Source organism: Ranitomeya imitator, chromosome 10 (genome assembly GCF_032444005.1).
Source record: "Ranitomeya imitator isolate aRanImi1 chromosome 10, aRanImi1.pri, whole genome shotgun sequence".
Lineage (NCBI taxonomy): Eukaryota > Metazoa > Chordata > Amphibia > Anura > Dendrobatidae > Ranitomeya > Ranitomeya imitator.
In genome coordinates, this window is record NC_091291.1 from 116572788 (window position 1) to 116595567 (window position 22780).

Here is a 22780-nt window from a genome sequence, read left to right on the forward strand (position 1 = left end):
AGTGACCATACAATGTCCTCAAAGCCAGATCATACACTGCACAAATAATGAATGATACAAGGTTAGAAATGACAGAAGTAGACAGTCATAAATAGCAGTGTAAGTGGTGCACAAATAACAGAGCCAGACATTGGTTACTACCTGTAATTGAAGCAATCCCTGGACATGTACAGTAAATATTCGACTGTTACTTTCCAATCCGGCAATGACTTCTAGTGACCTAGAAAATCAAATAAATTACTATGAGAATGTTGAAAAATAAAAAATAATAATAATAAAAAATTATTAGGCAGAGAATAATGCAACAGACATGAAGATGAATTGCTGTAAAGACTTATTATTGCTACTTTCAGGGTCCATTGAGTGCAAGCAACATATGTGAACATAAAGGGGAGAGTCATCATGAGGGGTTTTTTTTAAACCCCTTCATGACCCAGCCTATTTTGACCTTAAAGACCTTGCCGTTTTTTGCAATTCTGACCAGTGTCCCTTTATGAGGTAATAACTCAGGAACACTTCAACGGATCCTAGCGGTTCTGAGATTGTTTTTTCGTGACATATTGGGCTTCATGTTAGTGGTAAATTTAGGTCAATAAATTCTGCGTTTATTTGTGATAAAAACGGAAATTTGGCGAAAATTTTGAAAATTTCGCAATTTTCACATTTTGAATTTTTATTCTGTTAAACCAGAGAGATATGTGACACAAAATAGTTAATAAATAACATTTCCCACATGTTTACTTTACATCAGCACAATTTTGGAAACAAAATTTTTTTTTGTTAGGAAGTTATAAGGGTTAAAATTTGACCAGCGATTTCTCATTTTTACAACGAAATTTACAAAACCATTTTTTTTAGGGACCACCTCACATTTGAAGTCAGTTTGAGGGGTCTATATGGCTGAAAATACCCAAAAGTGACACCATTCTAAAAACTGCACCCCTCAAGGTACTCAAAACCACATTCAATAAGTTTATTCACCCTTCAGGTGCTTCACAGCAGCAGAAGCAACATGGAAGGAAAAAATGAACATTTAACTTTTTAGTCACAAAAATTATCTTTTAGCAACAATTTTTTTATTTTCCCAATGGTAAAAGGAGAAACTGAACCACGAAAGTTGTTGTCCAATTTGTCCTGAGTACGCTGATACCTCATATGTGGGGGTAAACCACTGTTTGGGCGCACGGCAGGGTTTGGAAGGGAAGGAGCGCCATTTGACTTTTTGAATCAAAAATTGGCTGCACTCTTTAGCGGACACCATGTCACGTTTGGAGAGCCCCCGTGTGCCTAAAAATTGGAGCTCCCCCACAAGTGACCCCATTTTGGAAACTAGACGCCCCAAGGAACTTATCTAGATGCATAGTGAGCACTTTGAACCCCCAGGTGCTTCACAAATTGATCCGTAAAAATGAAAAAGTACTTTTTTTTCACAAAAAAATTCTTTTAGCCTCAATTTTTTCATTTTCACATGGGCAACAGGATAAAATGGATCCTAAAATGTGTTGGGCAATTTCTCCTGAGTACGCCGAAACCTCATATGTGGGGGTAAACCACTGTTTGGGCACATGGTAAGGCTCGGAAGGGAAGGAGCGCCATTTGACTTTTTGAATGAAAAATTATTTCCATCGTTAGCGGACACCATGTCGTGTTTGGAGAGCTCCTGTGTGCCTAAACATTGGCGCTCCCCCACAAGTGTACCCATTTTGGAAACTAGACCCCCCAAGGAACTTATTTAGATGCCTAGTGAGCACTTTAAACCCTCAGGTGCTTCACAAATTGATCTGTAAAAATGAAAAAGTACTTTTTTTTCACAAAAAAATTCTTTTCGCCTCAATTTTTTCATTTTCACATGGGCAGTAGGATAAAATGGATCATAAAATTTGTTGGGCAATTTCTCCCGAGTACGCCGATACCTCATATGTGGGGGTAAACCACTGTTTGGGCACACGGCAGGGCTCGGAAGGGAAGGCGCGCCATTTGACTTTTTGAATGGAAAATTAGCTCCAATTGTTAGCGGACACCATGTCGCGTTTGGAGAGCCCCTGTGTGCCTATGCATTGGAGCTCCCCCACAAGTGACCCCATTTTGGAAACTAGACCCCCCAAGGAACTTATCTAGATGCATATTGAGCACTTTAAACCCCCAGGTGCTTCACAGAAGTTTATAACGCAGAGCCATGAAAATAAAAAATAATTTTTCTTTCCTCAAAAATGATTTTTTAGCCTGGAATTTCCTATTTTGCCAAGGATAATAGGAGAAATTGGACCCCAAATATTGTTGTCCAGTTTGTCCTGAGTACGCTGATACCCCATATGTGGGGGTAAACCACTGTTTGGGCACACGGCAGGGCTCGGAAGGGATGGCACGCCTTTTGGCTTTTTAAATGGAAAATTAGCTCCAATCATTAGCGGACACCATGTCACGTTTGGAGAGCCCCTGTGTGCCTAAACATTGGAGATCCCCCAGAAATGACCCCATTTTGGAAACTAGACCCCCAAAGGAACTAATCTAGATGTGTGGTGAGGACTTTGAACCCCCAAGTGCTTCACAGAAGTTTATAACGCAGAGCCATGAAAATAAAAAAAAAAATTATTTTCTCAAAAATGATCTTTTAGCCTGCAATTTTTTATTTTACAAAGGGTAACAGGAGAAATTTGACCCCAAAAGTTGTTGTCCAGTTTCTCCTGAGTACGCTGATACCCCATATGTGGGGGTAAACCACTGTTTGGGCACATGCCGGGGCTCGGAAGTGAAGTAGTGACATTTTGAAATGCAGACTTTGATGGAATGCTCTGTGGGCGTCACGTTGCGTTTGCAGAGCCCCTGATGTGCCTAAACAGTAGAAACCCCCCACAAGTGACCCCATTTTGGAAACTAGACCCCGAAAGGAACTTATCTAGATGTGTGGTGAGCACTTTGAACCCCCAAGTGCTTCATAGAAGTTTATAATGCAGAGCCGTGAAAATAATAAATACGTTTTCTTTCCTCAAAAATAATTATTTAGCCCAGAATTTTTTATTTTCCCAAGGGTTACAGGAGAAATTGGACCCCAAAAGTTGTTGTCCAGTTTCTCCTGAGTACGCTGATACCCCATGTGTGGGGGTAAACCACTGTTTGGGCACACGTCGGGGCTCAGAAGGGAAGTAGTGACTTTTGAAATGCAGACTTTGATGGAATGGTCTGTGGGCGTCACATTGCGTTTGCAGAGCCCCTGGTGTGCCTAAACAGTAGAAACCCCCCACAAGTGACCCCATTTTAGAAACTAGACCCCCCAAGGAACTTATCTAGATATGTGGTGAGCACTTTGAACCCCCAAGTGCTTCACAGACGTTTACAACGCAGAGCCGTGAAAATAAAAAATCATTTTTCTTTCCTCAAAAATGATGTTTTAGCAAGCATTTCTTTATTTTCACAAGGGTAACAGGAGAAATTGGACCCCAGTAATTGTTGCGCAGTTTGTCCTGAGTATGCTGGTACCCCATATGTGGGGGTAAACCACTGTTTGGGTGCACGTCGGGGCTCGGAAGTGAGGGAGCACCATTTGACTTTTTGAATACAAGATTGGCTGGAATCAATGGTGGCGCCATGTTGCGTTTGGAGACCCCCTGATGTGCCTAAACAGTGGAAACCCCTCAATTCTAACTCCAACACACCCCTAACCCTTATCCCAACTGTAGCCGTAACCCTAATCACAACCCTAACCCCAACACACCCGTAACCCCAACACACCCCTAACCCTAACCACAACCCTAATTCCAACCCAACCCTAGCCCTAAGGCTATGTGCCAACGTTGCGGATTCGTATGAGATTTTTCAGCACCATTTTTGAAAAATCCGCGGGTAAAAGGCACTGCGTTTTACCTGCGGATTTACCGCGGATTTCCAGTGTTTTTTGTCCGGATTTCACCTGCGGATTCCTATTGAGGAACAGGTGTAAAACGCTGCGGAATCCGCACAAAGAATTGACATGCTGTGGAAAATACAACGCAGCGTTCCCGTGCGGTATTTTCCGCACCATGGGCACAGCGGATTTGGCTTTCCATATGTTTACATGGTACTGTAAACCTGATGGAACACTGCTGCGAATCCGCAGCGGCCCATCCGCTGCGGATCCGCAGCCAAATCCGCACCGTGTGCACATAGCCTAATTCTAAAGGTATGTGCACACGCTGCGGAAAATGCTGCGGATCCGCAGCAGTTTCCCATGAGTTTACAGTTCAATGCAAACCTATGGAAAACAAAAATCGCTGTACACATGCTGCAGAAAAACTGCACGGAAACGCAGCGGTTTACATTCCGCAGCATGTCACTTCTTTCTGCGGATTCCGCAGCGGTTTTACAACTGCTCAAATAGAAAATCGCTGTTGTAAAACCGCATTGAAATGCGCAGAAAAAACATGGTAAATCCGCCATAAATCCGCAGCGGTTTAGCACTGCGGATTTATCAAATCCGCAGCAGAAAAATCCGCAGAGGACCAGAATACGTGTGCACATACCGAAACCCTAACCCTAACCCTACCCCTAACCCTAACCCTACCCCTAACCCTAACCCTAACCCTACCCCTACCCCTAACCCTAACCCTACCCCTAACCCTACCCCTAACCCTAACCCTAACCCTAACCCTAGTTCTTACCCCAACCTTAGTGGAAAAAAAAGTAAATATTTTTTTTATTGTCCCTACCTATGGGGGTGACAAAGGGGGGGGGTCATTTACTTTTTTTTTTTATTTTGATCACTGAGATATAACCTATCTCAGTGATCAAAATTCACTTTGGAACGAATCTGCTGGCCGGCAGATTCGGCGGGCGCACTGCACATGCGCCCGCCATTTTGGAAGATGGCGGGGCCCAGGAAAGAAGACGGACGGTCCCCGGGAGGCCAGGTAAGTATAAGGGGGGGAGATCAGGGCACGGGGGGGGCGTCGGAGCACGGGGGGGTGGATCGGAACACGGGGGGGTGGATTGGAGCACGGAGTGGGGGATCGCTGTGCGGGCGGGTGGATCGGAGCACGGGGGGGGGAATCGCTGTGCGGGGGGGGATCGCTGTGCGGGTGGGGGATCGCTGTGCGGGGGGGGATCGGAGTGCGGGAGGGTTTGATTGGAGCACGGGGGTGTGATTGGAGCACGGGGGGAGCGGGCAGGAGGACGGGGGAGCGGAGCACAGGACCGAGGGGAGCAGACCACAGATCGGGGGGCTGGGGGGGGGCGATCGGAGGGGTGGGGTGGGTGCACATTAGTGTGTCCAGCCATGGCCGATGATATTGCAGCATCGGCCATGGCTGGATTGTAATATTTCACCATTTTTTTAGGTGAAATATTACAAATCGCTCTGATTGGCAGTTTCACTTTCAACAGCCAATCAGAGCGATCGTAGCCACGAGGGGGTGAAGCCACCCCCCCTGGGCTAAACTACCACTCCCCCTGTCCCTGCAGATCGGGTGAAATTGGAGTTAACCCTTTCACCCGATCTGCAGGGACGCGATCTTTCCATGACGCATATGCTGCGTCATGGGTCGGAATGGCACCGACTTTCATGACGCAGCGTATGCGTCAAAGGTCGGGAAGGGGTTAAAGGAATCTGTCACATGGGAAAACGCTACTTACCAGCAGATATAGGGCTCATCCGGTTACATTGCTGCCTTACTAAAAGTGCGGCTACCGGGAGAACAGCACAGTGAGCGGCGGCTCTAAGAACGCCTCGCTACTTTGATTGACAGTGTGCTCTGCATTGTATTTTCATGGCGACGTTTTTTTGTATTTTTATTTCAGGGCTGGTGTGGCGCAGCTAATCGAGGCTCCCTGCCCTTAGTATAACAGCTGCCGTCTTCAGCTCTTCCCAGTGCCGCACCTGTCTCACGCTGCCATCTTGTGACCACAACTTCTGGCTGACCGGAAGTCAGAGGTAACGGTCACCTATGAGGTCCTCATTCTGACCTCATTTAGGCTCCCATAGACTTACATTCGGTACTGACTTCCGGATCCCCCAGCAAGCACAGGAGTGATCCGGCAAGACATAAACTGGAACAGATGAAGACGGCGGCTGGTAAATATGAGCCTGATTACAAGGAACTTACATTAGTGGCACCACTCTTAAAAATGTTATTGCAGCCCTGGAATGGCGCTTTAAAGTCAGTCTTGCTTGGGACTGCATTGCTATAATTTGTGCCAAATTGCACAATATTAAATAAGTTTTATGCATCCTTAGATATAAGATTTCTGCCTGAGATTGAGATTTTTTTAAAATACATAATTCTAAAATCTGGTTTTGTGCTCCTGTACATAGCTATTCGTGCCCACTTTCACACCAACGCACTTGCGAGACAGGTGTTAAATGGCAAAAAAAATTGCACATTTTTGCATAAATAAAAACATGCTACATACAGATTAGAAAGAGTTAAATTTAGTCGTTTCCAATCTCTGCCTCCAAGTTCCCCCGAGGCTAAGATGTGAATGACTGCAGTACACACATAAGACTGACATCGCCAGCATGCTAGCAGTGTGCAGTACTTGGTGCCAGGCAAAATCTAGCCCTGACATGAATCTTTCTGCCTGAGATTCTTCCAGGATGATGACACAGTGTCCACTCCCCTCCAACCAATATCAACTGTGAAATGCGCAGGGGCGCAGGATAAGCTGCTCACTAATAACTGCTAGGAAAGTGTTGGTATACGGATAAAACTCCAATATTACATCATGATTTCAGATCTGCAATTTGCAAAAAAAAAGAAAACTGCGATAAAAATGTTTTACATTGGGTTGTGGGTTGCATGCAATGCTGGTGTAGCTACATTGTGGCAGCCATCTAAGCAAGCTCTAAATGCAATAGAGAGATAAAAAAGATACACTGCTCAAGAAAATAAAGGGAACATAAACAGAATATACGGTAACTCCAAGAAAATCAAACTTCTGCGAAATCAAACTGTCCACTAAGGAAGAAACACTGTTTGACAATCAATTTCACATGCTGTTGTGCAAATGGAATAGACAACAGATGGAAATTATTGGCAATTATCAAGACACACTCAATAAAGGAGTGGTTCTGCAGGTGGGGACCACAGACCACATCTCAGTACCAATGCTTTCTGGCTGATGTTTTGGTCACTTTTGAATGTTGGTTGTGCTTTCACACTTGTGGTAGCATGAGACGGACTCTACAACCCACATAAGTGGCTCAGGTAGTGCAGCTCATCCGGGATGGCACATCAATGCGAGCTGTGGCAAGAAGGTTTGCTATGTCTGTCAGCGTAGTGTCCAGAGGCTGGAGGCGCTACCAGGAGACAGACCAGTACACCAGGAGACGTGGAGGAGGCCGTAGGAGGGCAACAACCCAGCAGCAGGACCGCTACCTCAGCCTTTGTGCAAGGAGGAACAGGAGGAGCACTGCCAGAGCCCTGCAAAATGACCTCCAGCAGGCCACAAATGTGCATGTGTCTACGCAAACGGTTAGAAATCGACTCCATGAGGATGGTCTGAGTGCCCAACGTCTACAGATGGGATTGTGCTCACAGCCCAATACCGTGCAGGACGCTTGGCATTTGCCACAGAACACCAGGATTGGCAAATTCGTCACTGGCGCCCTGTGCTCTTCACAGATGAAAGCAGGTTCACACTGAGCACATGTGACAGACGTGACAGAGTCTGGTGACGCCGTGGAAAGCGATCTGCTGCCTGCAACATCCTTCAGCATGACCGGTTTGGCAGTGGGTCAGTAATGGTGTGGGGTGGCATTTCTTTGGAGGGTCGCATAGCCTTCCATGTGCTCGCAAGAGTTAGCCTGACTGCCATTAGGTACCGAGATGAGATCCTCAGACCCCTTGTGAGACCATATGCTGGTGCAGTTGGCCCTGGGTTCCTCCTAATGCAGGACAATGCCAGACCTCATGTTCCTGCAAGATGAAGGCATTGAACCTATGGACTGGCCTGCCCATTCCACAGACCTGTATCCGATTGAATACATCTGGAACATCATGTCTCGCACCATCCACCAACGTCACGTTGCACCACAGACTGTCCAGGAATTGGCGGATGCTTTAGTCCAGGTCTGGAAGGAGATCCCTCAGGAGACCATCCATCGCCTCATCAGGACTATGCCCAGGAATTGTAGGGAGGTCATACAGGCACGTGGGGGCCACACACACTACTGAGCATCATTCTCTTGTCTTGAGGCATTTCCACTGAAGTTGGATCAGCCTGTAACTTCATTTTCCACTTTGATTTTGAGCATCATCCCAACTCCAGACCTCTGTGGGATATTAGTTGTGATTTACGTTAATAGTTTTTAGGTTTTATTGTTCTCAACACATTCCACTATGTAATGAATAAAGATTTACAACTGGAATATTTCATTCAGTGATATCTAGGATGTGGGATTTTAGTGTTTCCTTTATTTTTTTGAGCAGTGTACATATTGCCACAATCTGGACAATAGGTGTTGGAGGATCGGGCATGTTAAAATCCAAGTGCACAATCCTTCACGCCTCTAACATCTGCCATTTTGGAAGAATTTGGAGACCCCTATACACATTTCGCTATATTCACATCGTTTTTACCATTTTTGGATCCATTTTGGGATAACAAAAATGGAAATAATGTGATCTAAAAAAAATCCATTTATTTGAATAGAGAAGGACATATCCCAAAATATCCTCAGTTTCACTGCAATCCAGCAAAAATACATGGTCTGCACAACATTTTAGTCCTTGATCCAAGTCTATGACAACTAGGCGTGTGAACAGAAGCTTATATGCTCAGATGGTCACATGAAAATCATTGGGTTTGGGGAAAACTAAAATAAAGAGCTTGCAGTAAATTTCACGCATATCTCTCTAGTGTTATCTGAAGGCAGCTAGAATTTAATAATTTTGTGCTCTATTTAAAGAGAATCTGTCAGTAAGATCAACCCATCCACCCACCCCACCAAAACTGAATACATGGGAGTGCACGTCTTTCTAACATAAATCCGTGGACAACTTTATATCTTCTATCTGCTGCTGCATTGCTGAGATACTGCTGTTTTAATTCACATGCAAAAAAGGTGTTAAGTGCTTCAGGAGTGACAAAGCACCTAACAAGCCACTGCCATCCCAGGTTAGTTCCCTGCTCAGCACTGAGCCTATTAAACTTCATTGATACCTCAATGTCTGTGTGTCATCAAGTGCCAGACATGAACATCAGACAGTAAGATATCAATCAAGCTAAAGAAGAAGGTGCTGGGTTGGGTAACCATTTCAGGAAGCGGAGGATAGATAAGTGCTCTATCACTCCCAGAGCACTAAATGCCTTACTTGTATGTGCATTAAAATGCTTATTTCTTGGGAATGCAGCAGCAGATAGAAGTTGTAAAGGCGTCAAAGCATTAAAATCTCAAAATCCTTTTTACATGTCAGCTAATCAGCTGTCTCTCTAAACGTCTCTATAAACTAGAGCACTTAAGTTGACCAAGCATTCATGTGTTTTCAACGGGGAAGGAGACACCTCTGGCAACAGCTTATCTTGTCTGGAAACAAGAAGCTCAGGCATTGAAATTCCAACAGCTCAATCCATCTCTGCCCCCAGCATCATTTGTCGGGTGATAATCGGAAATCTCCCATATCAGCTGGTCAACCCGAAATTGGCAGATATGGCTAACTTTCATCAAAAATGTATGGGGGGCATTTAGACAAATAGAGCTTAAATCATCATACAGTATACATTAAAATATTGGGGGTGAGGTTGTAACAATCTCTCCGCAGTGTGTAGAGTGGTGATCATCATATGCATTAAACTGATTATCTTGGACTTTAACATTGTTGGCCAACCCTTAGGATAGGTCATCAATATCTGATCGATGAGAGTGCAAAACTTGGCTTCCCCGCCGATCAGCAGCTCCCAGTGTCGGCGGTGGATGGAACTGCTCACTTATGGAGCTGTATAGTACAACACCGACAACGGAATAGTGGCCGCGACCAGATACGGCACATCCATCCACTATTTATTTGAAAAGGGGAAGATGTGCTTTACCTGTACAAAGCTGTGCAGCTCCATAACTGAGCAGTTTCTGCAGACACTGGGAACGGCTGATTGGCGGGAGTGCCGGGTGTTGCTCCCCCACCGATCAAACATTGATGACCTTTTCTAAATATTGGTCATCAATCTCAAAATCCCAGACAACCCCTTTAAGTTTATACGACCATGATTCATCAACCAGTTATGGAATGTTCTTTTGTGCATTTGACCGTCGGTTGGATGAACGTTTCTGTTTTTATCTACGGTATTACCGTTTGGTTATTCCCGGCATGTTGTATTACAAGATACTGGAAACTGGCGGCATAGCAGTAAGATTATATCCAGGGTCGGACTTCAATTGTTACATTATCTAGAAGATCTTGAAAATATACAATAGTATTTTTGCATTCCAGATACATTACTATTACATACCAATTCATAGGATGGTGTCACCTGCCAAAGCTATTTAAGGATAATCTGTCATGGAGTCGGATCTATTTACAGTAGAGCATCTACTGGATACACTAACGACACTGTGACTTTAGAAAAGAAAGAGGTTGTGGAGATGGTCGTATGATTCTTATATGCAGTGTACAGGTTATTAAGGTCCTGCTCATGTGCTTTTCAGGACAGCTCCTTGGGGGCGTCATTGAACATCCAATTGCTAAAGTGTTTCAAGTGAGGTACCACAAGGCTCTGTCCTGGCCCCAGTGTTGTTCAACATTTTTTATAAATGATCTAGATAAGGGAACTGAAGGTAAACTAATAGAATTTACAGACGATGCAAAGTTATCAGGAATAGCTAACACTAGAGAAGACAGAGAAAGGATTCAGAAGGATCTACATAAGCTTGATCAATGGGCAGTGACTAATAGAATGATATTTAACTGAGAAATGCAACATTCTATATCTGGATAAGAGAAATGAAAATTACATCTGCAGAGTGGGAGGAATAGAACTAAGCAACAGCACATGTGAAAAAAACTTGGGTATACTAATAGATCACAGACTGCACATGAGTCACCAGTGTGATGCAGTAGCAAAAAAAGGCAAACACAGTTCTAGGATATATTAAGAGAAGCATAAAGTCTAGATCACGTGAAGTAATTATTCATATCTACTCCTCCTTGGCCAGGCCGCATCTGGAATACTGTGTCCAGTTCTGGGCACCACATTGTAAAAAAGACATTGAAAAACTGGAGCAAGTTCAGAGAAGAGCTACCAGGATGGTGAGTGGAATGCGAACTATGTACTACGAGGAACAGTTATAGGATCTGAGAATGTTTTGCTTGCAAAAAAAGAAGGCTAAGAGGAGACTTTATAGCTGTCTACAAATATCTGACGGGCTGTCACAGTGTAGAGGGATCATCATTATTCTCATTTGCACATGGAAACACGAGAAGCAATGGAATGAAACTGAAAGGGAGAAGATACAGATTAGATATGAGAAAAAAACTTTTTGACAGTGAGGGTGATCAGTGAGTGCAACAGGCTGCCATGAGCGGTGGTGAGTTCTCCTTCAATAGAAGTCTTCAAACAGAGGCTGGACAGGCATCTGTCTGAGATGGTTTAGTGAATTCTGCTTTGAGCAGGGGGTTGGACACCATGACCCCGGAGGTCCCTTCCAACTCTAACATTCTATTATTCTGTGATTCTATGAATGCAATTGCTAAAGTTGGCCATGCACAATAGACTAGGTTGGCTGAATCATCCAGTTGTGATGGGAGCAGATGAATAACTAATATGTGTTAGGTGTTCATTGGTCAGGTGCCTTAGGAAAAAAGGATCAGGCATTACAACATTTTCAATTTGCCCGATCCTTTTGTTTTAAAACGTAGTTTAGCTGCCAGAGTAAGCAGATTGCTTAAGACTTCTTATGGAAAACACAAGCACACTAGAGTTGCGGAAAAAGATTTCCACTGCACTCGTGTGGTGTCCAGTCCAGCTGGACTAGGGAAGACTACACTTATCCACCTGGAGTCTTCAACCTCTGAGCCTCTTGTCAACTATCTGGACAACTCTTATTAAAACACTTTATTCCCCATTGTAGGGTTAAAGAAACACCCACCTCCTGCACCCTAGTGCTGTTCCAGTGATGTCAACATCAGATTTGCTGGCATTTGCGTGGATTTGCTATGGTACGCGAGCCCTGCTGTGCTCTCACTTCTTCCGCTTGTTTAGCATTCATCCGAGGAAAGTAAGAGCACAGCAGCCAAATAGCGGCCGCTGATTAGCTCCAGGGCTCCCGTGACATAACAATGCCATGCAAACCCTGGGAGACATGATGCCCACATTGTTGGAACAGCACCAGTGAAGGAGCTGAGTATAAGTTTTATTTTACTTAATTTAAAAAGAGGTTGTCCAGGTAGTGAACAATCCTTTTAAACTAAGCAATTAGTATATACTATGAACACATGGAAAATATACCCTATAATCAGAAGCATAACTACAGTGGGAGCTGGGTTTGCAATCACACCCAGGGGAAAACCAAAAGTATTGGTCTTTTCTTATGAGCTGAAAAGACTGTTAAAACCCCATGTTAATGGGGGTACCTGGTGTAAATTTTGAATTAAGGTCCATGAGCTTCAAGTTATGTCAATGCCTACAGTTATATTTTGACCATGATTACTTCCTAGTGGTCTTCATACACAAATCGTACTCAATGGCTTAAATATTCTCCTGTTCTTGTACAGAGTCCAACTGGGATTCTTTGGCCTCGCAGACAAAATGATTCAGAGGATGGTACAGAGCATGTGCCTTAGTTGTCAATGCAAGGACTATCGTCAACAAGGTATTATAAATGTATTTATGAATAATCCCATGAAAATAGACCTAAGTGGTAAATGATTGGATCCATAGTCAACTCCAAGCAGGGTTGTCTTCTTCTTGACTTTTGAGAGTCATTATTGTTGTCAGAACCTGGTCCCACCAAAGGCTCTTGTGGTCTGATGATGAGCACAGTTGACCCTTATTGTTTTGATTTTATATTATAGAACTTGAGTATAATACCTACTGTATATGACTAAGGACAGATGTTAAGGATAGTGGAACAGGCTGCCACGAGAGGTGGTGAGTTCTTCTTCCATGGAAGTCTTCAAACAGAGGCTGGACAAACAACTGTCTGAGATGATTTAGTGAATCCTGCTTTGAGCAGGGGGTTGGACCAGATGACCCAGGAGGTCCCTTCCAACTCTAACATTCTATGATTCTATGATAGATATTTATGAGAGAATAGTCCACATTTTCGATGCCTTCAGAATTCTGAACGTCTCCATTTGTAAAGTTCTGGAGCGCAGTAAAGGTTCCTTATGGAGGTGTATGGAACTTTTCCAGCTCTTTGACAATTCCTTTCCTCCTGAGACACAATATCAGCTAGACCTTTCATAACAATAAAAAGACAGTTTACTGGAAAATGATGCTGAGGAACAAACTCTGCTGGGAAATAATAAGTGCCAGGCTGGTGGGCAGAAGAGGACGCAAATGGAACATTGCTGGGGCATGAGATCACACTGACGACAGAAGGTCTCTAGCGTTACAAGTGCAAAACCTGATTTTGTCTTGGCATACCTGCCAAGGAACAGGAGGAGGGGCAGGACCTGAGGGGGTGATTTGGGGAAGGTAAATATGGTGATACGTTGAAAAGACATTTGGCACCTAATCCTATTTTTCTTTTTTTTCAAACCTTCCTGTAAATTCACTTTGCTTCAATTATTCTGAACTTTTATTATGAGCTACAGTTATATGAACTAAAAAGGAAACCTTTTACTTTGCCGTAATGTGATTTAACACTTTCAGGGCCAAGAGTAGAGGCAGAGAGCTTAAGTAGATGTCAATTCCAATATAGAATAAGATGGGATCCTTTAATTGGGAGCATTTTCGTAAAAATATCTGAAGAAATGCCAAAATTTCTGTAAAAACACTTCAATAAAATAAGCAACGAATGTGACGTTCCAACATCAGAGAAGCTTCCAAAATTTCCAAATCACACTCCTTGGATCATCATAGGATGACATTTCTTGCACACAATAGACTGGCCAGCACTTTATAAATAATAACCAAGAAAATGAAATATTTGATGCATTCTTCGTAGAAAATTTTACAACCCAGCTAACAGAATTCCAAACCTCGAAATTAATCCACAGAGGTTGAGTAACTTTGTAAATGTATTTTATTATGGATGTTCCACAGATCCTAAATTATAGTCCAAAGCTGCATTAATAATTCTGCCGGTTCTGAAGAAGCCATCAACTTGCCTGTTGTCAGGCACAAACTGTGGCAGTGGGATAAATATTTTTTCTATGGTAGATTTATGTCCAGTAGCTGTTAAAACACCAATTATCAAAATGTAAATCACCAAAACTAGCTCTACAACAATTAGCAAGCAAAGATTGTTTGTAGATTTCAGCTCTGAAGCCACAAGAGTTGTGAACGCAATTCAGGACTAGAATTCAGGATCAGTGCAGGTAATGTAATCTACAATGTGGATAAATTAATTCTAAACTAAGGTTAGTTTCACATTTGCGTTAAAAAACGCAGCGTTTTTAACACAAACGCATGTGGTGCAAAAAACGCATGTAAATGCGTGCAAACGCTGCGTTTTTTAGACGCATGCATTTTTGCATGTGGTAAAAAAAACGCGGCGTTTTGACGCGTTTACATGTGTTTTATCCTGCATTTGCGTTTTTGAAACGCATGATGAGAAGTGTGTGACAGCTGCCAATCATCAAAATCAACTAGAAAACCCACTATAAACAGAAATAGTTAGGGTTAGGGTTAGGATCCCTAGGGTTAGGGTTAGGGTTAGGATCCCTAGTAACCCTAGGGATCCTAACCCTAACCCTAGGGATCCTAACCCTAACCCTAGGGATCCTAACCCTAACCCTAGGGATCCTAACCCTAACCCTTAGGGTTAGGATCCTAACCCTTAGGGTTAGGGTTAGGATCCCTAGGGTTAGGGTTAGGATCCCTAGGGTTAGGGTTAGGGTTGGGGGTGGCTTATCAGTGTGTATTCTTGTGTTTTTCTATTGAAATGCATGCGTTTAAAAACGTATGCAAACGCATGTGCTTAAAAACGCATGCGTTTACATAGACAGCAATACGGTTTTTTGCTGCAAAAAAAGCATGCTTTTTTGCGGCAAAAAATCGCCGCTAGAAATTACTACTGGTTGCAAAACGCAAGCATAGAAACGATGCATGCGTCGTCAAAACGCCGCAAAACGCATGCGTTTTTAATGTTAAGTATAGAAAAAAACGCATGCGTTTTTTTGCACTAAAACGCAGCGGCAAAAAACTCAAATGTGAAACCAGCCTTAGTCTGCAGAATGGTATCACGTGATTATTGCATACTCTTAAAGGGGTTGCCTAGCTTTAGGCTACAAGTCTGCTGTCACTCTAGGTATCTATGTGACTGCAGACTTGTTAATCCTCACATTGCGAGCACTGAGACGGTGACAAGCCCGAGAGTGACGGACGAATGGCCGCAAGTATATGATTTGCATACATGCGGTCACATGCCAACTAGTCGTGCACGGCCTTGTCCAATCCAATTGCATTGATTGTGGCTTCACAAGTCTGGTCAGATTGTGCCCGGAAGTATGCATATTACATACTTGCAGTCACATGACCGCCCGCTCCTAGTGCTGACACTGGAGAATCCTGACAGTGTGCACTGTAAGGATTCACAAGTCTGCAGTCACATAGAGTGATTACAAATTTGTAGCCTAAGGTCGGATAACCCCTTTAAGTAAAGGGTGGATTCCTTCTTTGCAAATGAATGGTACTTGGAGGCTTCTTGATAGAAAAGAGTCCTTCCTTTCTTTGAGGCCATGTTCACATGTAGCGTAAATGCTGACTTTTTTCTGCTCCTCTTTAGCCTTATGTTTTCCAAAATACACAATAACAATCTTCTCTGATTATTGTGTTTTTGCTGTATTTTTTGTGTTTTCCCCTTTATTTTATGCGGTTTTGGTGCAGATATTAAGCAATGTTTTTAATGCAGTTTTTAGAACAGAAAAGCTTTGATTTTTAACTTAAAAATGCAACTGTGACATGCATATTTTTTCAGACTCCATATAGAAGCCTATAGAGAAAAAACTGTGAAAATTGCTCAGATCAACAGTATCTTAGGGTGCACCATGGACACGAGCTTTCGTGAAATCACATCCACTTTGTTTGGACAGTTAAGCACAGCAGAATTTATTTTAAAAAAAACAACGCATTAAAAAATTGCAATTATTTACGTTATGTGGGAACATGGCCTGAGGGTAAATTGGCAGATGGTTCATAGAAGGTTTGATTTTTCTCTTCTTCTGGATCAATATGCCTTATTAAAGGGTTGTCTGGCTTAGACAACCCATTTAAGTACCCCATAGGACATTCCGAAATAAAAGGAATCCCTCAGTTTGGAGAGTGACTACAAAGGGCATCCTTCACTGTGGAGGACGCAGTATGTCCTTACATGACATGCACAGTCTATAGATTTTAATACGCGCCATGTAATGCTTCATTTCTCCTATGTTGTTGCTGCAGGGGAATTAAACATTTGATGTCAGGTTCCCCCCGGAAGACTACAACTGAGCTGGGGGTCCCAGCAGAGGGGAACACATTATATTTTTACTGCTGATAATAAAAATATCTACCGTATATCTTTTTTCATACTGTAATATTCAGTATATGAAGTAACCAATAAATCTCTATAAGAAGAAAAAAAAGCAACTGTATGGAAAGAATAAAGGTGGAAACATAAAGAACATCTTCAAAAAATAGAATAACGTGTGATCAGCAGTTTACTTTTTCTCAAGAAGGCAGTGATTTTAGAGGAGTGATTAAAGTCGAATTCATACATCCAGATGTGGACTGGCCTACCGGGGGGAGAGGTGAATTCCCCGGTGGGCCTCCTACACGAACAGTAAATGGCACAGAACATTTAATGTAACATATACAGATAAAAGCAGCATTATATAATTAATTTAACAAACTACCAAGTTTATTGTTGCATAGAAGCAGACAAATTTGTGAAAAAGGGTCAGGAAATATTTGCATGCATCTAGAGGTAGAAGCGCTGGGACCTTAGAAGACACCGGCGCTGTGATGCAAGGGCCACGCTGCTCCCGAGACTGCTTCTTATGAAGGTCTTGTGATTAGACCGAAAACGTTTAATTTTGAACTGGATGCACCGAATAAAATGAATCTTTTGCCTTGCAAATAAGATCTCCTGAGTGCCAAGTATTTTTTTGTTTATATTTGACGGGTTGGATACCTAACTTGTGCACCACCAAGAAGCCTTGAGTGCCGTGTTTACTATTGCTTCTCACATCTATGTTTAGCAGTGTGAGTATGGACCGGCAGCGGGTCTCCTGACCAGAAATCGACATAGACGTGGACCTACAGTGCATGAGGCTATGGAGTTTGAGTAAGGAACATACGGCTGCATCGGGCATCCCGGTCCAATTTGGACTGCTAAACATTGGATGTGTGAATTAACGATGCTGAGCTGCAATTCCAGACAAAGCCTCTCAACAAGAGTAGTGCTATAGAAAGAGAAGTTATTTCAACCAAATATCTGATATATATTCCTTACTTACGTATATCTATGACAAAGGGACTCAATGCATATCTGGACGCGGATACTGTCCCGTGGACGCAACTGTCCTTTGCTCTTCATCTCACTGTGATCTACAAATAATATTGAAGGATGCAGTTCAGTAAAATAGTACTTTTACATGCCAGAAAGCAGAACACTATCAATTTTATTGAGACCAGTGTAATTCTGTTGTTCCCCAGTGGCGGTGCTAAAGGAAAATCAATCTCTTACTCCCAAGTTCCACCCCTAGATTTCCATGAATGAATGTACATTAATCAGCGAGTTCTTCTAAAAAGATCTCCAAAGTGAGCTCACTGTCAAGTTTGGGAAGTAGATGGATGAGTGTAATAGAATTACTGAAGTTGACTCTGCCTACATATTATGTTCACACTTCAACCCGCGTACCATACGAATGCCGATATAATGTGTCTTAGCATAATGTAATATTGTTACAGGAAATAGTTGTAGGATCTCATCATTTAAAAGGGGTTTCCATCTTTGAAAGCTATTTTATTTTTCAAGGTCTGGATAGCTTCAAGGCAACAAACGGAGACATAGTCACTTTCCATCACCACCGTAAAAACACTTCCGGAGGTTTGCATCAGCTCCGCACGTCAACATGACCGATGAAGCCTGAAACTGACTGAAGCAGTCAGATGACTTGAAGAGACATACAATGACGCGCTCTTCTACTCAACTGACCGGTGCAGCCAATGACAGACTTCAGTGGTCCTAGTGACATCCAAACCGTGCAGATATCACTTCCAGCCATCCGGAGCGGTATCCAAGGGGTTGACATTCATCCTTTTGTTGAAAACATTTCATGCCCCTTTAATTATATTGGGGCTATGGGCAAGGTATGCAAAAAAAGAAGTGCATGATGGAGAAACTCCCCTTACACAATAGATAACGTGCTTTCACACTTAAAGCAAAAAACATTTTTCTCACTTACCTATATGAATATGAGCAGAAAACTGGTAAATCCCAGGAATAGTAGCTGTAAACCGACCTGTTGGCAGGTTCATCCCAGAACCACGAAGGAAGGAGCCCTTAGCTGTTGGCTGCAATTCAAACAAAACAACATATACTTGAAGGGAAGCCATCATCAGAAAATGGCATATTGGTTAAGTTAGGTTTTTGTGTTACATTTATTTTTAACAATTTGTTTGCAGTTTGTTTTTTTTCATATCATAATGTCTTTAATAAAAAAAAATTACCGGTAGTAAACTTGTAATTTTCACACCGGCCACTTGGGTTTTTTAAGACTCATACTTACTGTTCTTTCAGGAAGAGTGTTCAGCAGGCTACTTATCGTTAGAGGCAGGATTACAGTGACTGATAACACCGCTATATGAAGCTCATAACACAGGATGCACCAATCACAATAGGCGATGTCACCGCTACACTGCTCCCCCTCCCTCTACAATTACTTCTGTACATGCTCACTAGATGCTTCATTACAAAATATAGGGTTGGGGGGTCTGACCATTGTGGCTATGTACATGTGTTGTTTCCTTAAACAAAAGGTGTGATTATAAAAAAAAAACAGTGGCCAATGTGAAAATTGCAAGATTTTCATTTATTATTTTTAAGACAGATTGTGATATGTGAAAAATAAAAAATGCCCCAAAAATATATACATTTAACATATAGATGGGACAATTATTCTTCATTATTGAACTTCTCAATTTTGGTAGCTAAGTAACGGAAGAGGGACAAGGTTAGCCTCAACAGTTTTTTTTTAGATAAAAGGAAAATGCAAAAAAAAAATAATCAATTTTCTTTACTTTGGGACAACGTTCTCTTGTACTCATCGTTGACCCCTACTGAGTAACGCAGTTGTTTTGACCTGCTAAAAAAAATTGCAGAAAGGATGTAACAACTGTTCTGGTTAAGTCTCTGATTGAGTAAATTACTTATCCCAGTTTGAGTCCATTCAGTTAATGTCCTAGGCCCTGTAGACTCTCAGTCCACCTTTGTCCTTGGTCAGTGATATGTGTCCACTGCTTTCCTATCTTATTTCTTACCAGTTGAAAATTTTGAAGTTCTGCCAATGTCCTTTTGTCCACAAGCACAGGACCCTTAAGTTGACAATGAAAAGCTTCATCTATTCGCCTATATGGATAGAGATCATTTATTGGGAGCACCAGAGGAGGAGGTTCACTGGTGTGATCAGCACTATCACCTGATGTCGAGCGACGCTCTGTGGCCTCTAAGAAGTAAAAATATATTGATCAGATATTATAAAGAGAACAGTAAAAACATAATAAAATACCATTTTTGCACTATAAGACTTGACAGATTATAGTTCACACCTAGGTTTAAAAAATAAGAAAAATGTTATATTGTTAAAATGATAAGTTCCCTGGTTATGTGAAGCAATGAAGACACTAATATCACTAGTTCCGGTGTTCTTGGGCAGTGCAGAAAAATATAAGGATATATCAGGGCATATTATTTCTCTCCTAAGAAGATCACATGACATTGCTATTGGTCGATACCCAGAAGGAATTATCCCCTTCTTCTACCTTAACATCCCCACCAATGACGCCGAATGAGCCACTCCAAATAACGACAGACTCCGAACTTGGATAATAATTGGCCACAGTGGCCTTTATTATAAACATACAATAACAGTAAAATAACGTAGGGAGGAGCCCTTGAAGCTCCAAACTGGTGGTCAGCCATAATAGAGAGTGGACAAAACATACCATAAATTTACTCCCAGCCGTTACCACCCAGGCTCGGGAGCACCAAAATACCTCGAAGGGTTAACCATGTCCACTTAAAACCTGGGAATCCGGCCCACCGTTGCCAAGATCCCCCCCTCCCCCGCCCCCCCCCCCCACGCTCCCCCCCTGGACCACCAGACCCGAAACCAAAGTTTACACCAACTGAAGAATCCGTACCCCGACGGATCCCCCAGGCCAATTTAGCACCAACTCCAAGGACCCCTCCCACCGCCTCAAGCCACCATGACCCAGAAAACAATAAACGAAAAACGCCACCATACAAAGCACGAAAAAACAGGGCGGGAGGGCGAGATCTGCCTGAAGGCTCCGGAGCAGGAACTGGTAAGCCCCACCTACCCCCTACCCTATAACCCCCCCATGCATATGACACCCCTCCCATAATTAACCCCTATCTCTCCTGTCCTTCTGCTCCCAAACCCCTGTCATGACGGCCTGCACGTACACCATCTGTGGGGGGGGGACAGCTCGCTCCGGCCTGCTCTTTATGATCCCTGGTAATCTAGAGTCAAATAAGTCAAATTAATACCTGGTAATTACTAATTTCCCCAGACTCCAGAATTGTGTCCTTTGGTATCCTGTCTTCTTCTGCCCGACACTAAACATACAGATCAGAGTTGGGCAGGAAGAACAGCTATGAACAGCTGCACATTTTCTCAATGATTTGGCGGAGCTCTATATCAGTGCTCTGCCCTGTGATTCGGAAGTAGTCAGAGGGGCTTTGGCACCCCCGAGGCCCACCTGGTCACAGATTTCATGTTTTTTATTTCTTGCTAAAAAGTGTATCTTATAGTCTAAAAACATAATTCAATTGGCCCCCATTCAAGCTAAGCTGGATATATATTTTTGTGAAGAGCACATCCGATATTTTAGACATTAGAAAGATCATCAACCATTAAGCCAAACACAAGGTGTCATCCAGATGAAGGGGATCACAGCAGGGAAACCAGCAACAAATATTTAGTTTCCCTACACTGCTGCCACAGGAGAAGTGAAGTATTACACCTTGACATCATTAGGCTGAGTAATGTACGGACATACTGAGTCCTCCAGATCTTGGGACACTCTTTGTAATTACTTTCTATACATGCTAATAAATGAAGGCTCTCATTTCTTTGACGGCATTTTTATGCTAGTGGGTACAGGTAGTCCTCGGCTAATAGACTTGTCCTTCACAAAAATCTACTTCTAGGCTATTGGAGGATAACATCACCAAAATAACTAGCCACGACAGTAATGGCATTTCGATCTTGTCATGGGTTTACCACAACAGAGAAGGGACAGATAACTGCAGCGTCTGATTTCACGTATTCCTCCACTGATTAGAAGCACATCTCCTTTATATTGATTGGTGCAGGTTTCTGTTAGTAGTGCAGGGGTTGAGCTGTTCAGCTTAGAGTCTCTGAAGCCTTCCTGCTTGGATGATCTCAGCTGTTCAGTCTTGACCACTCTCATCTCCTATATATACTGGCCTCTGGCAATATGGATTGTAAGTGTTAGTCTTGTACTGCCTGTTGTGGAGAGGAGGAGTTGGTTGTTGGTAGAGGCGTTTGAAGTATTGCTTGATGTTTCGGCTGTGTGCAGTTCTTCATCCTGTCCTATTTGGTCACTATTCCTTTTCTACCTGGTGTTCCTCTCTTTTTTTGTGAGTGCATATTTGTATGTTTGGTATTTTCATTTATCCCTGTACATCCTCCCTTTTTAGTCTGGTTTGAGTACATACATACACTATTACTCTCCACTTCCCTGGGTGGGGGAGGAAGACCGATATAGGGCTGGTTCAGGAGTTCTGCAAAGTATGTGGCCCCAGCATCTTCACCATCAGAAGTAATCTGAGGAGTAGGGATAGCTAGGGACAGGGGAGGAGCCCCGGACTCCGGGTATTCTGACAACAGAATCGTGACAGATCTATCTCTAGTGGTATTGTTCACAACTTAAGCCTTCCATACACATTAGACTTTTGTCTGCCAAACTTGCCAATATAGATGTGTTTGGCTGACGGGCTAATGTGTATAGGGTACCTGCCAACTAATGGTCACAAGAGATGTCGATTGGGCATGTCTGATTTTGGCCTGCAGATCACTTTGTTCTCTCGGAAATTACCCATCACCAGAAATGTCGGTCGTTGGCTATTTCATAGGGAAAACAAAAGTGTTCAGGTGATCTAGGGCCCTTGTGTATGGAAAGATGGCTGAGATAGCTGCCGGCTGAATGATTGATGGAAGCATTGTTCAGCCAACAGCCATCTAATGTGTATGGGGGGCTTTAGTCCAAAATATACTGTATATATTTGAAGCATTGTTCAAAGAATCACACTACCTTTGAGTATCTGTTTGAACTCTTGCAACAATACTTCATGAGTGACCTCAGCTCCTGGCATTCCTGGGGCCCCCGGAGGGCCCTGTGGCCCTGGTGGGCCTGGTGGCCCAGATAGTCTCTGAAAAATAAGAAAAAATTAAAAAAT

The 22780-nt window shown here is 42.9% G+C and overlaps 1 protein-coding gene across 1 annotated transcript in view; it reads right to left on the reverse strand.

Moving 5' to 3' along the window:
• C1QTNF12 (C1q and TNF related 12) overlaps window positions 1-22780 on the reverse strand; it is a 70654-nt gene that overhangs the window by 6705 nt on the left and 41169 nt on the right. The window contains exons 3-7 of the mRNA XM_069742557.1: window positions 22636-22753; window positions 19594-19778; window positions 18519-18627; window positions 17568-17658; window positions 142-220 (exon numbers count right to left, since the gene is read on the reverse strand). Of these exons, the coding sequence (XP_069598658.1) occupies window positions 142-220; window positions 17568-17658; window positions 18519-18627; window positions 19594-19778; window positions 22636-22753 (582 nt within the window). The remainder of the gene's footprint in view (window positions 1-141; window positions 221-17567; window positions 17659-18518; window positions 18628-19593; window positions 19779-22635; window positions 22754-22780) is intronic.